General features: G+C 40.4%; 2 protein-coding genes and 1 long non-coding RNA gene across 9 annotated transcripts in view; all 3 read left to right on the top strand.

The window, feature by feature from the left end:
* Nucleotides 1-12,454, top strand: part of LOC122061146 (multiple inositol polyphosphate phosphatase 1-like) — a 28,928-nt gene extending 16,474 nt beyond the window's left edge. For 2 of the 6 annotated variants that reach the window (XM_042624346.1, XM_042624351.1), the window contains 9 exons: nucleotides 2,794-2,952; nucleotides 6,679-6,819; nucleotides 6,903-6,959; nucleotides 7,946-8,068; nucleotides 9,890-10,028; nucleotides 10,633-10,737; nucleotides 10,953-11,143; nucleotides 11,683-11,724; nucleotides 11,809-12,454. In XM_042624346.1, the coding sequence (XP_042480280.1) occupies nucleotides 2,794-2,952; nucleotides 6,679-6,819; nucleotides 6,903-6,959; nucleotides 7,946-8,068; nucleotides 9,890-10,028; nucleotides 10,633-10,737; nucleotides 10,953-11,143; nucleotides 11,683-11,724; nucleotides 11,809-11,970 (1,119 nt within the window). In that variant the 3' untranslated portion in view covers nucleotides 11,971-12,454. Of the gene's footprint in view, nucleotides 1-2,793; nucleotides 2,953-6,678; nucleotides 6,820-6,902; nucleotides 6,960-7,945; nucleotides 8,069-9,889; nucleotides 10,029-10,632; nucleotides 10,738-10,952; nucleotides 11,144-11,182; nucleotides 11,322-11,682; nucleotides 11,725-11,808 lie in introns of those variants that run through there. The other 4 variants (XM_042624348.1, XM_042624347.1, XM_042624349.1 and 1 more) reach the window with 4 other exon arrangements.
* Nucleotides 3,031-4,373, top strand: LOC122061148. The gene is made up of 2 exons (XR_006134564.1): nucleotides 3,031-4,221; nucleotides 4,314-4,373. It is a non-coding gene; the product is annotated as an uncharacterized LOC122061148 (long non-coding RNA).
* Nucleotides 12,455-14,481: 2,027 nt separating the features above from the next.
* Nucleotides 14,482-18,893, top strand: part of LOC122060487 (cinnamoyl-CoA reductase 1) — a 14,528-nt gene continuing 10,116 nt past the window's right edge. Inside the window, exons 1-3 of one of the 2 annotated variants that reach the window (XM_042623581.1) lie at nucleotides 14,489-14,769; nucleotides 15,021-15,193; nucleotides 15,271-15,456. In XM_042623581.1, coding sequence (XP_042479515.1) covers nucleotides 14,649-14,769; nucleotides 15,021-15,193; nucleotides 15,271-15,456 — 480 coding nt within the window. In that variant the 5' untranslated portion in view covers nucleotides 14,489-14,648. Of the gene's footprint in view, nucleotides 14,770-15,020; nucleotides 15,194-15,270; nucleotides 15,457-18,893 lie in introns of both variants that reach the window. The other variant, XM_042623582.1, reaches the window with a different exon arrangement.

Genomic DNA, 18,893 nt, shown 5'->3' with positions numbered 1-18,893 from the left:
CCTCTGATTGAATAAGAAGTTACTTCCCAGGATATGAATCTAGACCTGCTCATGCTCTGGATTAGTCCGGCTAAGTCACCGACAGCTCAAACATGTTGTTTCCCTGTGATGATCTAATTTCTCTTACATCCACAAAGCAAGGGAAAGCTTGCTGCAAGTGATTTCTTTCCTTGATGTTAGTGGGATGTATGCTATATATCCACTTGGAAATGTTTTTAAACTATTCCATTCGGTCTACGGTCCAACCAGTCTATTGCCTTCGGATGGACCGAAACAAGCAACCTTTATAAGTCTTTTCCAAATCTTCTTTGTAGCTCTTAAAAAGGAGAAATCCATTCCCAGTTTCTGGATGCATAGGGTGGATAAGCCTTTAATCACTATTTGATTTTCTCTTTCCTACTGATCATTAGATTGATCAGAACGGTCTATTTTAAAATTCTATCATTTAGGTATCCCATTTTTCCCTGTCCAACACTATACTTCACCGGTTAAGACGAACTGAACTAGTTGGTAAAATCCAAATTTACAGTGGGAGTTGAATACTAACTCTATGAGCCGTCACTTGGTGTGATGATAAAAAGCTTGGGTGCTGTCACACATCTCTTGGAGCTGTTCCCATTGGAAATGAAATATTTTCTTATTCCTGCCCAATCGAAATGAAATATTTCCCCATGAACCAAGTGCCCTTGCTTGTTGAATCAAGAATGAGTTCTCCTGTTCTTCTTTTCATCCATCTAATTCTCTCTGACCTCCTCCACCCTAACCCATTGCACCTTTAATGATGGTACTGTGGTAAACCAACTATAATGGCCCTAAATTCTGTTGATAGTTGATACCAAATAAGCACCACCTATTTGCCCTGGATATATACCTGCGTATATTGCCTTCATGAGTCACAAGATGGCACTTTCTTAATTTTTATGAAACTTAGGACTCACTTTTTAACCACTTCTCCTACTCATTGTGGGCTAAAATTTGATCAATGGTGTAGGGTCTTTACTGCATGGACCCTCAATGTGGCTCTTTTTGTCTGCCTTGTGGCAAGGGAGTGGGATCTCCTGATGATACAAACATCAGTAATAGTGTTGACCTTTCATCTTTTCCATTTAATATTTATAAGAGATCACTATCTGAACTTCTACATAAAAGGTGAAAGGAGACTTTTTTGAAGTTTTATATAAGCAATGAAATCTAAATTGGAAATGTTGGATAGCCTAGATGATTTCATAAAAACAGTGAATAAATCTTCTAAGAAAGAATTAGATTGAAAGATATTGCAGTGCAGGTGGAATTGCATAGACAAGAGAAGAGACAAAGCTGACTTATTAGAATTTTGAGGGAGAATTAGGATTTGACCATCAAAATATGCAGAGGGTACTATTTTCTTAAACCAAATGGTAAACAATTCCTTAAGCAAGAAAAAGTTTAACTTACAACCATAGACATGGGCCCCTGGCCCCAGCTGGGGCTGACTAGGGCCAACTCATAGTTGAAGACTTGAAGTAGACTTGACTCTGACTTAGATTTTGACCCACAATAAATGAAGGGTACAATAGACCATGCGACACAATCAACAGGTCAATTTTGGAAAAATTTGGACCGCTTTTGGGGGGGGGGGGAGGGAATAGCTCAACTATGTGGTAGGGATGTAGGGTACATGATTGAGTTTGGAATTTGGATTTGAAATTGGACGTTACCCTTCCAGTGGTAAGTGGTTAAAACTTAGAATTGACACGTCAGCCCTCTGCTGATTGGACAGAAGAAAAATCAAGGTGAGGAATCCACTGGATGTTGGTCATGAATTTGGCATTTATAGCGTTTGACGGGTGCTTATTATTTATCTATCCTATGATCAGATTCACTATATCTCCCATCCATTTTCGGAAATGAACAGCTTCACAAGTGATACATCTAGACGTGCCCATCAAGAGGTAAGTTTGTGTTAACTAAAACTCTCACTAAGTGGACCTCGGGGCAATGATTAGGTAGCTCCATTGTAACCTAGTGGTTGTGGATTTGAGTCGGGAAACATCCTCTCCGAGAAGCGGGGGTAAGGCTGCATACATTTTGACCCTCCCCAGACCCCACAGTGGCGGGAGTCTTGTGCACTAGGCACACCCTTTTTTTAGAACTCTTCACTAAATGGGAACAACAACATCGGACAACCCCTAATGGAATGGTTTTTAACCCTATCTTGACTATGACTAAACTTAAGTAGCCTAAAACTAAAGTGAGAAGTGTGCTCCTTGATTGCAAGTTAAACCTCATAAGATAAAATCAATCACCCTGGTAGCTGCTTCTTTGATGCTCCATCAATGGTTATATTGAATATGAATATACCTAATAAAGCTACGAACAGTATATTTGCTAAGAAAACACATTGATGAATTGGGGGAAAGATTTGGAATGCATTTTACAAGTAAATATGGTTGTTTTTTGCTAGTGTGGTGCGACGTTGTTCTCTAAAATGATGTCCTTTCTAATTTGCCTCTGAATTTTTTTCCTGAGTTATTCTATTATCCTGGTACAGCATAAAATGTCTTAGCTGACCTTGTATAATTAGTTTAGTTTATTTAGTGGATGACCTATAGTAAGTTGCATTTCCTATGTATATTTGCCATGTCACCAATGCGTTTCATATAGAGTTCCAAGTTTGTAAAGAAGTAGTCAATGTATATGTATTGTGTATTTTGAGTGTTTTATGAGGGTCGAAACAACATCTAATAGTTACTATCCCTTTTGTAGCTTTTTGCAGTGTATAATCTTCTGCATTTTTCTTCTTTACTGAAATAGGTTCCTCGGGCTTCTGCTAGTGCTGTGGCATTTGGTATTGGGCTCTTTGAAGGGAAAGGTAGTCTTGGAACAGGAAAGCATTGTGCTTTTTCCGTAATCAGTGAGAGCCGTGCTAGTGATATATTGCTGAGGTTTCATGATTGTTGTGAAAGTTATAAGGTCTGCATATTCTTCACTCAGATTATGGAATTTTGAGAAGATATATGGATGATACTCTCCTTGCTTTTGGTTAGTAAAGCTTTGAAATGCTAATTTTCAAGGAAGTAGTGTATATTGATGATAGTCTTCTTGCTTAATGTTTGTAAAGCTTGGTCATACTAGTTCTCAATTAAATAGTGATGTGGGCCACAGGGCCCGATAGATGAAACACAAATTTGATTGGGTTGGGTCATTTCATCTTGTTTGGTGGTTTTCCTTCGACTCTTTTTTTTTTTTCATTCCCTTTTGAAGGAGAAAAGAAAGATACAAGTCCACTTCCTGGCATCACTGTGATGGAAATTGTGTACTAGAAAGTTGGGGGGGGGGAGTAATGAAAGAAATTTCTATCCCTGGCCAAAAAGAATGCAGTTATTAAGGTTAGGTTATGCAATTATCTTTTCAGATCCAATTAAAAAAAATTGGCAGTCTCTTCCTATCTCTTTTTGAGAGATAAATATATTCTTTGGGCTAATGGAAACCATGGCCATTCTCTCCTCTAAAAAATGCAGGGACAACCCTAAAATCTGGTTGCAGCTCTTTTATCTTTTTGAGGGGAAAGTTAAACTTTTTGGGAGAAGCAGAAATAATTTAGAAATGAGCTTATTTACAACCACAAACATCCTATTGAAAATGAGTCAATTGAATACAAAATTTTCATCCACAATAGGCAGTTTTTGAACACCCCTAAGAAAAGAGAAAACAGAAAGAGGAAATTTATGTCATTAATCATGATGTTGCATTGTTGTCACATGTCAGTACTGTGATGGGTCCATGTGATAGAGGACCATGAAGCCATCTTATTGGTGAATTTCAACCCTATTTGTGTAGAGAAAGTGGTTCACAATTACAAAGATGCCATTTTTAATTTTCTCTCTCTAGTGGCAAATTCGCAAATTTGAAACTTTAGTTCAAACTTTGATCCACTTCCCTTATTTTCAGTTGAAATTTTTTATGAGTGACATGGGTCTGAGTTCATTTCTCACATAGACCGACTGTTGTATTGCCATGTGGCAAGCTCATGAAGGGTAAGCTTCACTGTGTATAATGAAGCATAGAAGGATTCAATACACTTGTTTCAAAATTTATAGCGGCCATGATCCCTCCTGCAAATTGCTTGATCCATAGGAGCACGAAAATAGCCTTCCATGGCCGCTGTCCTTGAAGATTTTAGACCGTCCATGCTGACTTGGGAACAAACAACCACCAGCAAGTGATTGCCTGCATTTGAAGGTATTGGAGGCCAGCCTTGAGGTTTTCCAACCCTGATTTCCTCTCATTGTAATTAATTTATAACCAAATACAGTGTTGCAAAAATATGTCAGAAGGTGCAAAATCAATAGGCGCCAGAGCTGCTACAATTGCTTCAGCGGGAGCTGCTGTCGGTATTGGAAACATCCTTAGTTCCTCGTATAACAGCATACGTTTGGGGCTTGCCTCCTGGTTACTGACACTTACTTTATTTCTCAAAAAAATATAAGTTTTAGATTGGGATTGAACTGGACCAAATGTGAGTTTGTTTTGTACTCTTTCAACAAATTTTCTGGCATTCAGCTTGCACTGCTGCCTCCTTGAATGCAATCATTTTTTATTTTTTTGATGGGTAAACAAATTATACGTAAAAAAATTGTCCATTGTCCTCATAAACTGTAATCTCTGAGAAAAGGGGCTTCTGTTTTGGAAGGAATACTGAGAGGTCTTACGTACGGTTAAACATTCCACAAGTTAATTAGGGCACAAAGGTGTCCTCTAAAAATAACTGGATTTGGGAGACCAGTCCCTCGTAGAAGAAATTTGCTTGGAACTTGATAGGGTATTTATTGTGAATCACTTTAACGGTGAGGTTCAACAACACCGGAAGGCTGAGGTTTCCAAAATGCAACTGGTGCATGCATGTAGGGAGGCTTGGGGAATGTAGGACCATATTTTAATTCATTGAAATGAGCTTCTGATTTTTTTGGGGGATAAGTGGGTGATGGCTAGAGATCTTTACCTCTATTCTCCTCTTAAGCTCATTTTGCTTTATTTTCATTGGAATATTTGTGTGGAGGATAGTTCCTAAGGAACTTGTCGGGGCCTTAGTAAGGGGAGAGGAGAAGGTTTTTTAAAGAAGTTTTCCACCCGCCCAAGTGTATCATTGTTATTGTGTTTCGTTATCATCCGTGAAAGAGTAAGAGAGGTGCACCTATTGGATGTCCATCCTTTTGGAAATGAAAATCATTCCTTGCTACCTTCCTCTCCTACCCATGTTTAACAAGGTGGTGCTTTTCCCCTAGTAGCTTTTCACTAAATAATAAATTTCTCAAGTGTCTGTCTAAATGATACCTTTATTGGTGTATCAGAACATGTAACATTCTTTTGATTGCCCCTTGGTCTTATTCCCAAAAGGTTTTTAAATTGGGCAAAAAAGAGTTTTCAAAATAATTTGAAAGAGTAATTATCATTATGTCTTTTTCAAGAGTTGTCATGTCTCACATGTGTTTCGAACATAGTTGTCAAGGCGTAACACCCTAGGCTTCCATGCTCTTTCTTGGGTCCAAGGCGACAACACACCTTGTTTACACTTTATGATTTTACTTTGATTTATGCTTTTTTATTTATTTTTTAATATACTTATCTTATATCCTATGTTTGTTTTTCTCAAATTAGGTCATTACTAGCATACTGATATCTTAGTGCATGTTGCATATAAGCATAATTATATAAAATTTTCATTGTTATATTCAAGGTTCGAAATTTCATTTCGTTTCGGTGGGTTCAGAAACACCGAAATACCAAAATTTCAGCGAGATTTCGCCGAGATGGTGTATTTATTTATTTATTTTTTTGTTTCGGTTGACTGTTTTGGTGGTCAAACGACCATATTTTGACCTGAAACTTGGTGGGTAGTTTATTTTAAGGTTAATAAACATGCTTAAAACATAAAAATGCAAAAATATTAAAACATGACATTGTTTTAGAGTTGCACCTTTGTTTGGCAGCAACCGTCGAACTGTTTTGGAAATTTTACCAACATTTATTTATGTACTATTTAAAAAAAATGGTTTTGGAGAAAGAACTTTACCTTTCCTAAGCTTTGAATGTGTAGATCTTTTTGTAGGAGTCCAATGGAAGTCAAATGTGTGATTATGTGGCTAATTAAAGGCTTCCTGAAGTGTTTTTCCTTCAAAATATGCAAATGGAACTGAAACCACTGAGACATGCGAGACAGAGTCGAAATTTCGGCGAAACACCGAAATTTCAACTGTCTCAACGAAATGTTGTATTTATAAGGCATGGAATGTATCGTTTCAGCGAGATACCGAAATGATACCGAAATTTCGGCAAGATTTCGAACTATGGTTATATTACATAGACAGATACTGCATGCCTAGGTGCCCCTCCAATGCTTTGGGTCACCTAGGCTCCATAATAGCTATGGCTTTGAGTACACGTGTGAAATGATGGGATTTTACCCTCCCTGAAAAAATAAGCGTGTTAAACTAAGAGAGGGGGGGATAAGGTTAAAAATGATTTGAAACTTGAGAGGTTTCAATAAGAAAATCCCATTTTTAAATTGGGTCACTAAAGGAAATCTCCTTTAAAAGCCTGGGGCTAAGTAATTTATGATGTCTACTTTTATGAATCTTGTCTCTCTTTACTCTATGAGTGTATTGATTTGTTTTACCTGCCTTGCTCTCTAATTGGCAGGCATACAGGAAAAGTCAGGAGCCAGCTGTTGACAAGCTTAAGGAAGCTACCATGGATGAAATTACATCTGCATTAGTGAGTCGCTATGAGCTGAATTTCACAAGACAGGACACTGCTTCGCTCTGGTTTCTGTGCAAGCAGGTGAAATACTCTTGTGTCAATATTTGCATTTCTTATTTTGTTTACAGTTCCTTATAACAAATCTCCGCTTTTCAATTTGGTAGGAGGCATCATTATTGGACATAACTGACCAAGCTTGCAGCCTTTTCAGCCCTTTTGAGGTATGATGTTTGTTGGCAATTAATGATTTAGACCTGCTTATTTTTCTTCTCTTTTCCAAGGTTGTCCTTGAATTAGATTCATAACATTTTAATTGCCAATTATATATATATATATATTTTAATCCATTAGCTGTTGTTTGTCATAAGCCTGTGCTACCCAGAATTGGCTCTCCCCTGGTTGAATTGCATGTCCATAAATGCAGATATGGATTCAGCTACAGGTGTGCAGTGTGGCACAGACTGGGGATTTGTCCTCTATCCAGTCCCATCCATTGCCAAGAGAGGAAGGAGTGTAAGAGAGAATGAGGAGGAGGGAAGGGGGAAGGGGGAAGCTAAAGCCAGAGAGGAGGAGGAGGGTAGGATGGAGTGGGGGAGAAGAATGAGGAGGAGGCGTGGTGTCATACCTGTTTCACACTCTTCTGCATCGTCTTCAATATCGAACCTCTTGTATCTTGAATTCTCGATCTATCTCCCCCAGAACTGAACTTACAACAGACAAAGGAGGTATTGTCAACCTAGGTTAGATCTAGGGCCGCTGCCAAGACATGGAGCTTAATGAAAAGCTTTCATTTTGAAATCTCCTTTTGTCTTTATTAGTAATACAGAAAACATTACATATGTGGCTGGTTGTTTTAATATTTAATTTAGCTTTGATAATACTAACAAAATTATATCAATGGTATCAAATAGTTAATGGTATATCTAAAGACGTTAAAATACCCCGTGTGCCTGTCGGAAACCAACACCTTCACTTACACCCACACCCACACCCACATGCTTGCAAAATAGGTAATAAATCAGCATGGTGAGTATTAGCTTGAATTTGTGAGCTGAGAACAACTTAACTAACCGAACCTTATTCTAATTTACTTGGGGTCAGTTACGTGAATCCTGCTCTACCACTGAAGGATATCAAACTCATAAATACTCATCTTTTTGCTCATCATGTCAGCACTGGTCATCACCATTATCTATCATCCTGTCAGATGTATGTCCCCCAGGAGAAATGGCATATTTCCACATGGATGGCTGTTAAAACTAGGGAGAAGGTTGCAAGCGCTGTTTTCCTGATGACTGCTAGGATTCCAGATGCGGAGTTCTCACATCAGGTGGACTATCCTTAGCTGGGAATTTGCTAGTCAATAATGTTTTGCCATTCTTGCAGTGTGGAGTACCAGCTATGTTAGAAATTGTAGTGTTAAATAGAAATTGTTGATCTGCTCCTGCTTAAAAAAAAATTGATTACCTCAATCTCCTCTTGTAACCCATCTTAATGAAACTCCAGCAAATACCACCAAAAGCAATGAACAGATATGATCAGAAGTGTTCAGTGAAATCATATTACAAAAACTCAAATCCTTTTCTGACACCGATTGGCCATAGTACTTTTAGATCTCAACAAAAGTATTAAATATTTGAGAAAAGAAAAAAACCTTATCTTTTAAGGATGGAGCATGATAGGCTGCATCCAGTTTGAGACCCCTGAGCAATGAGCATTTGGAGGTGGTTAATGATTTTTTTTTTTTTGGGATCCCCATGTAATGACCAGCTAGACAATTGTTAAGATGGATCTTCCTCTCATTAACACTCAGATTTTGAACATTTATCATACTTGTTATAATCCTAGAAACCTGTAATCAAAACAGAGAAACAGAGAAACAGAGGAAAGAAGAGAAGAAGAAAAGAGGAGAGACGAGAGAGAGGTGCAATCGAAAGAGACTCCCAAAAGAGAGGAGTGACTTACGATCAGACTAGAATAGAATGATCGCAGGTTATGCCTCAAAACTTATATTAAATGGTGCTGAAGAAAAGTACAAAAATACCCCCATAAAGAAGAAAAACCTAATCACAGAGATATGGGGCCGATAGGACATAAATGCCCCTATCGGCCCTGTCGCTGTTTAGGATTAGCGCCTAGCGCTAAACTCAACAATACTGAACTTGCCGAAGATTTTCATCCCCACCCAGTAATCCTCATAGAAGATCTCCATGGTCATTTATCATCTACTTTAGTCAAGCACTCCATGGGTTTTGGTAACAACCCTACCTTGATTAATTTGAGCAGATGAAACTGATGGTTACCCAGTGATGTTCTTCAGACCTATTGGACAATCTATATACTAAATAGATCAAATATGGGCTATCCATAAAGGAAATGCTCCTCCCCAATCCTTGCACTAAGAACAATAATGCTTTAGAATAGGCATGGTGATCAAATGAAATAAAGCAGCTCGATAAGTCCCCAAGCTAACTTAGTATAACCTAATTGAGACATTGTAGAATATTGCTTCTGTTATTGCTGCTGGATTGGCCATAGAACTTCATTTGGTGGAATAAATAGAATCATGTAATTTATGTATTTTACTTTCTTAGGTAGAAGACATATCTCATAAGATAAACCCATTCTTTAATCTGCCATATTGCTTGTTAGTCCCCACTCATCATTAATTTATTTTCCATTATTTATATATGCTGCTGAGTCCATGCATCTGTTTCTTTGGGTTTCTGACTGTCTGCGGGAATCTGAACTCATACTAATGCCATATTCTAGCACATACATCTGTATCCATGCAATAAAGTCAAGTAGAACTCATTAGTTTCTCGTTCGCATTTTTCTTGGTCAATATACTTGTACACTTTATTACTGCTTCAGATGTTCTCGTAACATCATTTGTTCAAGTTTTTGTATAGTTCTGACAAGTACATTGATTTTAACTTCAATATTGATGCAATACCTACAGGATGCAATTCACTAGTTTTCGGTTTGTATTATTATTTTTTGCATGGTTGTATCCTTTGTTGCACATCATTTGTTTAAATGTTTTATAGTTCTCTGATAATGCTCGCAGAGAATGTAATTTTAATGAACTGTTCTCTGTTTTTTGACTGTTTGATGCTTCTTATATTGTGAGATACTTGTGCATGTACAGATTTCTTTACTGGAGTGGACAGATGATCTAGAACTATTTATACTGAAGGGTTATGGTAAATCAATAAATTATCACATGGGAGTGCCACTACTTCAAGATGTTGTTCAGGCCATGGAACAAGCTATTAAGTCCAATGAAGGTAACTTAAACAATCTGGTACATGAAGGTCTCCTCTGGTCAAACCTACCGTTGGATGGGAAGCTCTCCCCTTATATTACCCATCAATGAAGTTCTGCATCTCATCTTCATTGTATGGCCCAACATGTTAAGACAAACCCTTGTTTTTTTTACGGTTGAACCAAGGTTGCCCCAATGCTCCCAAAGTTGAATATTCAACAATGTTTTTAAGCTTTGTATCTCCACATTGGAAAATGAGATTGGGCTGAAACTTACGAAAGAGATAGATAATGGTATGGACAAGATGCCTACAAAATTTAATCCCAACATGGGTACCACATGAGGATATTTGGGAGATCAAGGAAACTTGCACCTTTGCCCAATTTGTAAATATCAAAGATTGGATTCATGTAGTTAGTGCAGCTTTTTGCAAAGTAAGTGGGGTTCTTCCTCAACGTTATATGGTTTGCCTTTTGCATGATTGACAAAGACTCTCTCAAAATCATCAATAAAAAGAACTTAACATGGGGCATTCAGATGGAGCATAATGAATAAAGACGTCATGTTCAATGGTTATTTATTTTTGGCTTTGTATGGATCATAATCAGCTTTCTTGTATGCTTCAGAAAACCTTGTTCCAGGCACTTATGAGAAGGCAAGGCTTCGTTTTGCACATGCTGAGACAGTGGTACCATTCTCTTGTTTGATAGGACTATTTCTTGAGGGATCTGGTGAGCTTTGATCCGTGAAATTTGTGGTTCTCATATATAATATGAACATAAATAGAAGCACTGATGCATTTTATTTGAGTCTCCGGAAACGTAGTTTGTGAAAAGGTTTGATGTATTTGTTGTTTTGACTTGCTGCCCTATTTTCTTTCTCAATGAGACATTTTACTCTGAATTTTCTTCTTTACCTAATCGGCGGTTTTTACTGAATTTTCCAGAATTTGAACAAATACTGAGGGAGCAACCTTTGGAACTACCTCCCAAACCTCCCCAGCCAAGAAACTGGAAGGGTAGCATAGTGGCACCTTTTGCTGGAAACAATATGCTGGTTTTGCACAGCTGTCCAGACAACAATTCTAGAAAGTATTTTGTGCAGGTACTGCACAACGAAGTTCCAGTTCCTTTGCCGGTAAGGTTTAGTTGATGACTACTTTTATTTGTTTTTTAGGTGCTTTAACTGCGCTAGGACACTTAATTTATTTGCTTGAGGCAAGGTGAGGAAAAGATTTGAATGCCTTTAAATCAATCAAAGCAGATAGTTGACAATTCACTGGCTAGAATTTGACCTTGCCATGTTATCGGTAACGAAACAGCATGGTTTTATGTTATTTTATTTTTTATTTTTTTTGGGTGGGGGTGGGGGAGGGGGTTGGGGGACGCAGGCAAGCTAAAGGTTGAAAAGGTAGCAAGTGAAGACCCAAGGGCTTCAGCTTAATTCCTTCCTTGAGGACCTTGACTTGCTAGTCAATCTCCAATCTCTACTATCTTTTAATGCATATATCCATTCTATATTATGCTATTATGGTCATTGTATCTCAGATTTTAGTTTTATGTCTTATTTACATTACTCAAAAGTTTACATTGTCGTCTTATACCCAAATATCTTGCTAACCATACATTTCATGCTTATATTTTTAGGCTTTTGGTGATTTTTTTTGGTTTTGTCAGGGTTGTGATAATAAGGATTTCTGTCCATTTGATGATTTCAAGGTACAGTCTGTGATCTAACTTTTTTTAATTGCTAATCACTTAGTTCAGTTTGTTTTTATTCTTATTTTTTTCTTAATATTGCAGGAAAGGATCGTCAATCCTCATTTAAAGCATGACTATGATTCACTTTGCAGTAAAAAGTCAGAAGGTCAGGAGCCCAAACCTGTTACTAGTAAGTTGACACAGTTATACCGTTGGTTGTTCTGGCAGGATGGTAACACACGGAAGGACAAAGTTGAGTTGTAGTTATTTTTCCAGGAAAGGAAGTTTTATATTCTCTTTCTGTGGCAGCAATTTCTTCTTTGTAACTTGTGTATCAGCTAAGACCAGGCCTTTCTTCTAGCAAGTCCACTCTATGAGGTCCCATCACAACTTGAGGTTATGAGCTTGATTCTGGAATTCTCATCAAAGGAATTTAACTACAGGAAGTACAATGCCCATCATTTTGTGAGGTTGAACTGATTGAATTGTTTTTTTTTTTTTTTGGGGGGTGGTGGTGGTTTACTAGTATCAAAGTTGTATCCTATTCCTGGTTCAGTGTTCTCAGTGATGCCAAATTTTTTCACTTCTACTTTGGTTTCATAGATGTTTCTGTTGAAGAATTAGGTTATGTTTGTCTAATCTCACACACCACAGAAGTGATAGAACCTTTAATCTTAGGATAAACAGCACCTAATGGATATATTTCTTGTCAAGTTTTGAATTGATGTTGAATATGGTTTTGTAGCAAGTTAATTTCTACAATACATTGATGTGGTGCAAGGATCTCAGCTATGTTGTAATCAACCAGTTTGTGTAACATGCTAACACAAGCTTGTAATCCCTCTAGGGGGGGAAGTTTTGGCACCTACTGCTTCACCTTGCAGAGGAAGGTATGTTTATGAAAAATGTATGGTTGAACCATTGATCATGTTGGTTTATTTTGGTACTATTACGGAGAAAATCCTGGTTTGGACTTTCATCCAATAACACAATGAAAAAAAAATGTGTCGTTTCTTGGGTTGAAAGGGAAAATCTTGATGTAATCAAGTTCAAACTCAATGAAAATAAATTGTAATTTTACTTTTTTCGTTCTTTTAGTATATAATATATATATTTTTTGTTTCAGTAATAATAAAATCCTTTCATTTCACATTTCTAACTTGAAAAAAAAAAATGGAAGACAATGACAACTCTTAATAGTAAGAATGTCAATTTCGAATCAAAATCAAAATCAAAACTGAGCCGAATAAATAATTCTGGTTTAAACTTGAGCTTAAAATTCAATTTGGTTCGATTTCGATTCCAACTTTAGAACCTATGGTCCAACTGAAATCAAACTGAATTTTGTATGACTGCTCTTCGTGTAATTCTCCAGAAATGTTGGTAAATTGTACAAATAAATCATGTTTACCATTTTTTATTTTCATTATTTCACAATTCCCACGACACACTTGGCACACATTTTTAATTAATCTTATCCAATCACCCATGGCAATTGGCACTTGGCACTTTGACAGTTGGCTCAAGGAAACTTTCGTCTTCTTGTACATCTTTCTTTTGGGTAGGAATTTGCTTGAATGGGAAATGAATTTCTCAGGAAAAAAAGGGTAATGAATTAAATATTGTTTTTCATATCAAAATCGTAGTCAATAGAAAATTATATAATTAATTGTCCATTGATCAGAGAGACTCTTTGGTCTTTGGATGCGTTTCGTCTAGGCCGCCTCATCCGCTTCTGGTTGAGTATTGGTATCTTCTGGTTTGAACAGGAAGGCAACGAATGGTTGCAGTAAGACTGTGATTGGTAGTCAAATAGGAAAAAAAATGTATTATTTTCTTGATTTAAGAAATTTTCAACATGTTTGATATGTCTTGAATTAAGAGAGGATTCTTTTTCTGAATTTCAAAATTCACATTAGGAATAGTAAAATTTTCTTATTTACCCAAAAAAAAGTTTTACCTAAAGCACAGAAACGAGTGGTCATAAAAGGACAAAGTTAGTCGAAGTGATTCTAAATTTCGAATGTAGGCATCAACGAGATTATACAAAACTTGGATGGATTTTTGATGATCTCAATTTGCTTCCAAACACCACCATCAATCTCTTGGACCAAACCAAAATTGAATTGAATATTTAGAACCAAACCAATTGATAAGTTTACTTAATAATGGCAATGGAAATTCCTCTGGGTGTGGTGGTGGTTGTTAGTGTAATGGAACAACTAACCTAAGTTCAAGGAAAGGTTGCCGGCTTGACTCTCTTCTCTATTTCCCCATATGATATTATTTTCTATTGCCCGAAAACGGATAAGTTGCTCTTACAATCACCTATTTGTTTCAAATATACCCCTCTTTATCCTTATAATGATAGAAAATGAGACACGTGTTGAATGTTGATTTGTACGACCAAGGAACAAAGAGTTGATCGGACAATTATCCTCTGCAGTGAATGTGGCGGTGCAATGAGCATCAGATAGACGAGATCATCCATGCACGTGCCCCGAGGTCATCTTGATCATCCGATGTTCAGCACACGGTCGCACTCACTAGAGAGGATAATTTTGAGGAGTTGATCCTGTCTCTTATTGCCCATGAACAGACCCTACCCTACCCAAGCAAGTGATTTTTGTCTGAAATTTAAAATCCATTTGAGTTGTAGTCAAGTAGCTGGTAGCCAAAAAAATAAAATATTCACTTCACCCTAAATTAACAAATATCCTCCCAAGTTACTGTTTTTTCTAAAATATCTTTTTGGATTCCATTTCTTTGCTGTCACAGAGGTTGCAGCTATTTTTTATTCTATTCTTTGGCTGCGACCGGACAGCAGCTAAATTTCGTCGAGTGTTTCGTTTGCCCTGTGAACCGAACCGTTTAGGCGATTCTGGGGAAGTGAGTGCGTGAGTGTGTGACAACTGAGAAGTGAAAAGCAAGAGTGGGGAGTAATGGCGAGCAGGAAGGACGAGGTGGTGTGCGTTACAGGGGGAAGCGGCTTCATAGGTTCATGGCTGGTTCGTCTTCTCCTCGACTGTGGCTACACCGTCCACGCCACCGTCAAAGATCTCAGTACTTGTTCCCTCCTTCTACTACTAGTTTTTCTCTTTCATTAATTTTCCAGTTCATCACTATTGATTTCACTTCCTCTCTCTTAATCTCCTTTGAAGTTTCATTCTTTCATTTTGAGAATCAATCTTTGGAGGAGGTGTCCTCTGATTTTAAAGTTCTAATTCAGTTTTCAATCATTTACTCTCTGAAATTCCAGTGGCATTTCATTTGATTTGATATATTGTGACGACTCTTGTACTTCAATCAATCAGATGACGAGAGAGAAACGAAGCATTTAGAAGCCCTAGAAGGAGCAGATTCGCGTCTCCGTCTCTTCCAGATCGATCTCCTTGACTACGATTCCCTCCTCGCCGCCATCAATGGCACCGTCGGTGTCTTCCACCTGGCTTCCCCCTGCATTGTCGATCGAGTTCTCGATCCCCAGGTCCGTCTTCTCAATCCTACGGCTACTAAATTCTCTTTTATTCTTTATTTTTTAAAATTTTGAAAGTAAAATGACAGAAGGAACTTTTGGAACCGGCGATCAGTGGGACGATAAATGCACTAAAAGCGGCGAAGGAGTGCGGGGTGAGGCGAGTGGTGGTGACCTCATCGATATCCGCCATCGTTCCCAGCCCCAACTGGCCTGCCGATGTCGTCAAGAACGAGGATTGCTGGACGGATCTCGATTACTGCAATCATAGAGAGGTGAGAGGTGATCTTAGACCTTTTCTCTGCTCTTGCCCCTTGACAGAAAGGGCTATCGAAAATTGCTTGTGTTGGCCTATTGCTGCCAGAAATCTGTATGAGGCCGAGCACCGATCCTGTATAAGCATAGAAGGTAGAGGCCCGGAGGTGTCAATGGGATTAGTCCTCCGACACCTAAGTTAGAGACTGGCAGAACAATTTTTTCATCGGAGTAATGATGTGTGTGTTGACCTACCTCTTCTCTCCTTTTGGGTTCCCTCTTATAGGGTTTAGGGTCTAGAGTTTAGGGAGCCCCCCTCGGATGCGCCTTAACCCTTTCCTGAGTCCTGCTCGGATATGACCTATCCCCCTATGGGGAATATTCCCTATCCAGGTATCTTCTCTTCACGTAGTTTAAAACCTTGCGGCCTCTATCGATTGGGCGGCATGTGTCCTTCCCTTGGATGCCACGTGTTCTTGTTTTATTGGGTGACTAATTCGGCCGTATCAGCAGTCCTCTTACTTCCACTAGGAGGCTCTTTCAGTGGGAGTAACTACTTTCATTCTCTTTTGCGTACCCCTTCGGCCTTTGGTTTCGGCCTTCGTCTTGAAACCAAAACCTTCGGTCAGGTATGCTCGGCCTTGGCTTGAGCCCACAACCAAGGTTTTGACATTCGGTCAAGTTTGCTTGGCCTTGGCCTTGGCCTGAGCCTCAACTGAGGTTTTGACCTACGGTTAGGTCTGCTCGGCCTTGGCATGAGCCCCCAACCGAGGTTTTGACCTTCGGTTAGGTCTGCTTGGCCTCGGCCCGAGCCCCCAACCGTGGTTTTGATCTTCGGTTAGGTCTGCTCGGCCTTGGCCTGAGCCCCCAACTGAGGTTTTGACCTTCGGTCAGGTCTGCTCAGCTTTGGCTTGAGCCCCCAATTGAGGTTTTGACCTTCGGTTAGGTCTGCTCGACCTTGGCCTGAGCCCCCAACCGAGGTTTTGACCTTCGGTCAGGTCTGCTCAGCCTTGGCCTGAGCCCCCAATCGAGGTTTTGACCTTCGGTCAGGTCTGCTCGGCCTTGGTCTGAGCCCCCAACCGAGGTTTTGGGTATGAGGTGTGGTACTTCGCTCGTGTGCTTTGCTCAAGTGTACTTCGGGAATCTTGCATAGATGATGTGTACTGCATTTAATAAGGCCGGGGAGTCGTATCGACACATCTTTGCCTACAAGTAGTCACTTTCTCTCATTTTGTCACCTTTTACTCATTTTTCTGACCTTTCGTCCTTCGTCCTTAACTGTCTTCTGATCCTTGGTTCGGCCAGAGTTATTGAGAAGTAAGTTATGTCTAGCTTTTTAGGTAGTGGCCCCTCGTCCTGCGAGGGTGCCGTTTCTAGTCGTCGGAGCCCCGGTTAGGTCTGAGGGATGTCCTCGTTTCTAGCCTTGACCTCCAGGGACTCGTTTGCCTGGGCCCTGGAGTCGAGAAGCCCCTCCCTAATACCTCCACCACTCATTTCACTGGCGATAGAGGATGAGGAAGCATCCGAATTATCCTGGACGAGTTCGTCCTTCGGATACCAAGGCCCGAAGATAAAGCAAGCTACTGAAACCCTGAGGAGCTTTGCTTCTATCGGGATGCCTTCAAGGCCGGGCTTCGGCTCCCTCTTCACCCCTTCTTCAGCCAGGTGTTTCAGCACTACGGCATCTGTCCGGCCTAGTTGACCCGAACGGGTGGCGACAAGTCCTCAATTTTATTGTCTTCTCTTGGATGGGGAGACCTCTCTCCCTTTCTTCCTTAATTGTATGTCTCTTGGTTCCAGCAAGGGGGACTCGGACTGGTACTATTTCTGCCCTAGAAAAGACCTCCGGTCTCTGAACCGATACCCGACCTCGATACATGGTTGGAAGTTGAAGTACTTTTTTGTGAGGGTGTCCGAGGGGTTCCCCTTCGGTAATACTTGGGACATCCCAGATCTGAAGGACGTGAACTCTGCACCGACCCTCTTTGGGATAGATGCAGAGTCAATGTCGATGGCTAAGGACAAGATACTCTGTCGGCCCATCGAGTCTAGTAGCCTCCAGTCGGATGCCTTTCTGTTCCTGTTCGGGCTTAGCCCGGGTGAGTCCTAGGTTTGCCAAAGACTGTTTTTGCTTCGGATTTTACTTTCTCATACTAATCTTGACCATCCTTGTTGGAGTGCAATTTTGGAGAGCAGAAGCCCGGGTAGCCTAGGTGGAGAGACAGGCCCAGCTGAAGGAAGCCAAGGCCCAAGACGCCCAGTAGAGGCAGCAGAGGAAAGGCAAGAGAAGGGGGGCTTCAACTTCCAATGCCCTCCCGAAGAAGCCTAGAGCCGAAGACCCCATCACCGAGGCCGTCCAAGCACTAGAGGCCACTGGCTACAGCACATCCCCTCCTCGGGCCTACTCCCCTAGTGTCGATTTTCGAAGCCCGAGGGCGAGTTATTCTTGAGCCGAAGTCGGATTCTTCCCTCGGTGGTCCATCAAGGAGGGTGAGACACTTTCCATTGGGCGAGTTGCCTGAGAGCTCGTGTAGAAGGAGAGCCTACTTGGAGATGCGGCCGAGGCCCAAAGCTAAGGGACTAAGGCCATGGTCACCAGCACTTGTGTGTTCATGGCAGCGGTAATCTTCGGCAATCGGCCTTGAATTTTTTCTTTTCTTGTTGCATTTTTTTTTCTAATTGTTGATCTCTTTCAGGCTCAGAACCAAGTTGGCCAGCTGACTATCTGAGCCAAGGCCTTGGCCAGGGACCTTGAGGTGTCCGAGAGGGAGAAGTCGGCCCTCGACAAGGAGCGCACCGTCCTCGAGAAAGTGGAGCATCTGGAGGCTGACCTCCTTCGCGCTCAGCAGGAGTGCGATCGGAAGCTCAAGGAGCTGGAGGCGCAAATGGCCGTAAGGCTAAGGGAAGCCGAAGCCCGAGCTGTCGAGGGATACAAGTCCTCTGAGGACTTTTAGGAGTTGGTCAAGCGTGCCATCGCCACCGAGTTTATCATGGGCGCCATTGATGTTAGAGACTGGGTCCTCGAACATCACCCCGAGATATCCTTCAAGGGGAGTGGCCTCATCTTTGAGGACTCTTGCTGCAGCTCCTGCCGCCACTGAGGTCGTAGATGGAGTGGACATCGGCAATGAGGGAGAGGGGGTCCAGCTGTCTCGTGAGGTCCCTCCGACTCTTGGGCGAGGAGACTCCGACAGAGATATTACCGACCATGTTGGGGACGAGGCCACCCCTCCAGCAAACGCTCCATGAGGCTCTGTTTTTCTTTTTTACCTTGGCATTCGGGCCTCTTTATGTAATTTCGGCCTTCGGGCATCTTCGTGTAATGTTAGCCTTCGGGCGTCTTCATAAATGAAATACCTTTTTGTTCAGATACACTTATATTCTCGTTTTGCCTTTTTTTTTTTTTTTTAACCATCCCGAAGACAAATTCCGAACCCGTAGGGCTGTCCCAGATCTT

Source organism: Macadamia integrifolia, chromosome 14 (assembly GCF_013358625.1).
Source record: "Macadamia integrifolia cultivar HAES 741 chromosome 14, SCU_Mint_v3, whole genome shotgun sequence".
In the NCBI taxonomy this organism is placed as follows: domain Eukaryota; kingdom Viridiplantae; phylum Streptophyta; class Magnoliopsida; order Proteales; family Proteaceae; genus Macadamia; species Macadamia integrifolia.
This window is presented reverse-complemented; position numbering and strand designations above follow the sequence as displayed.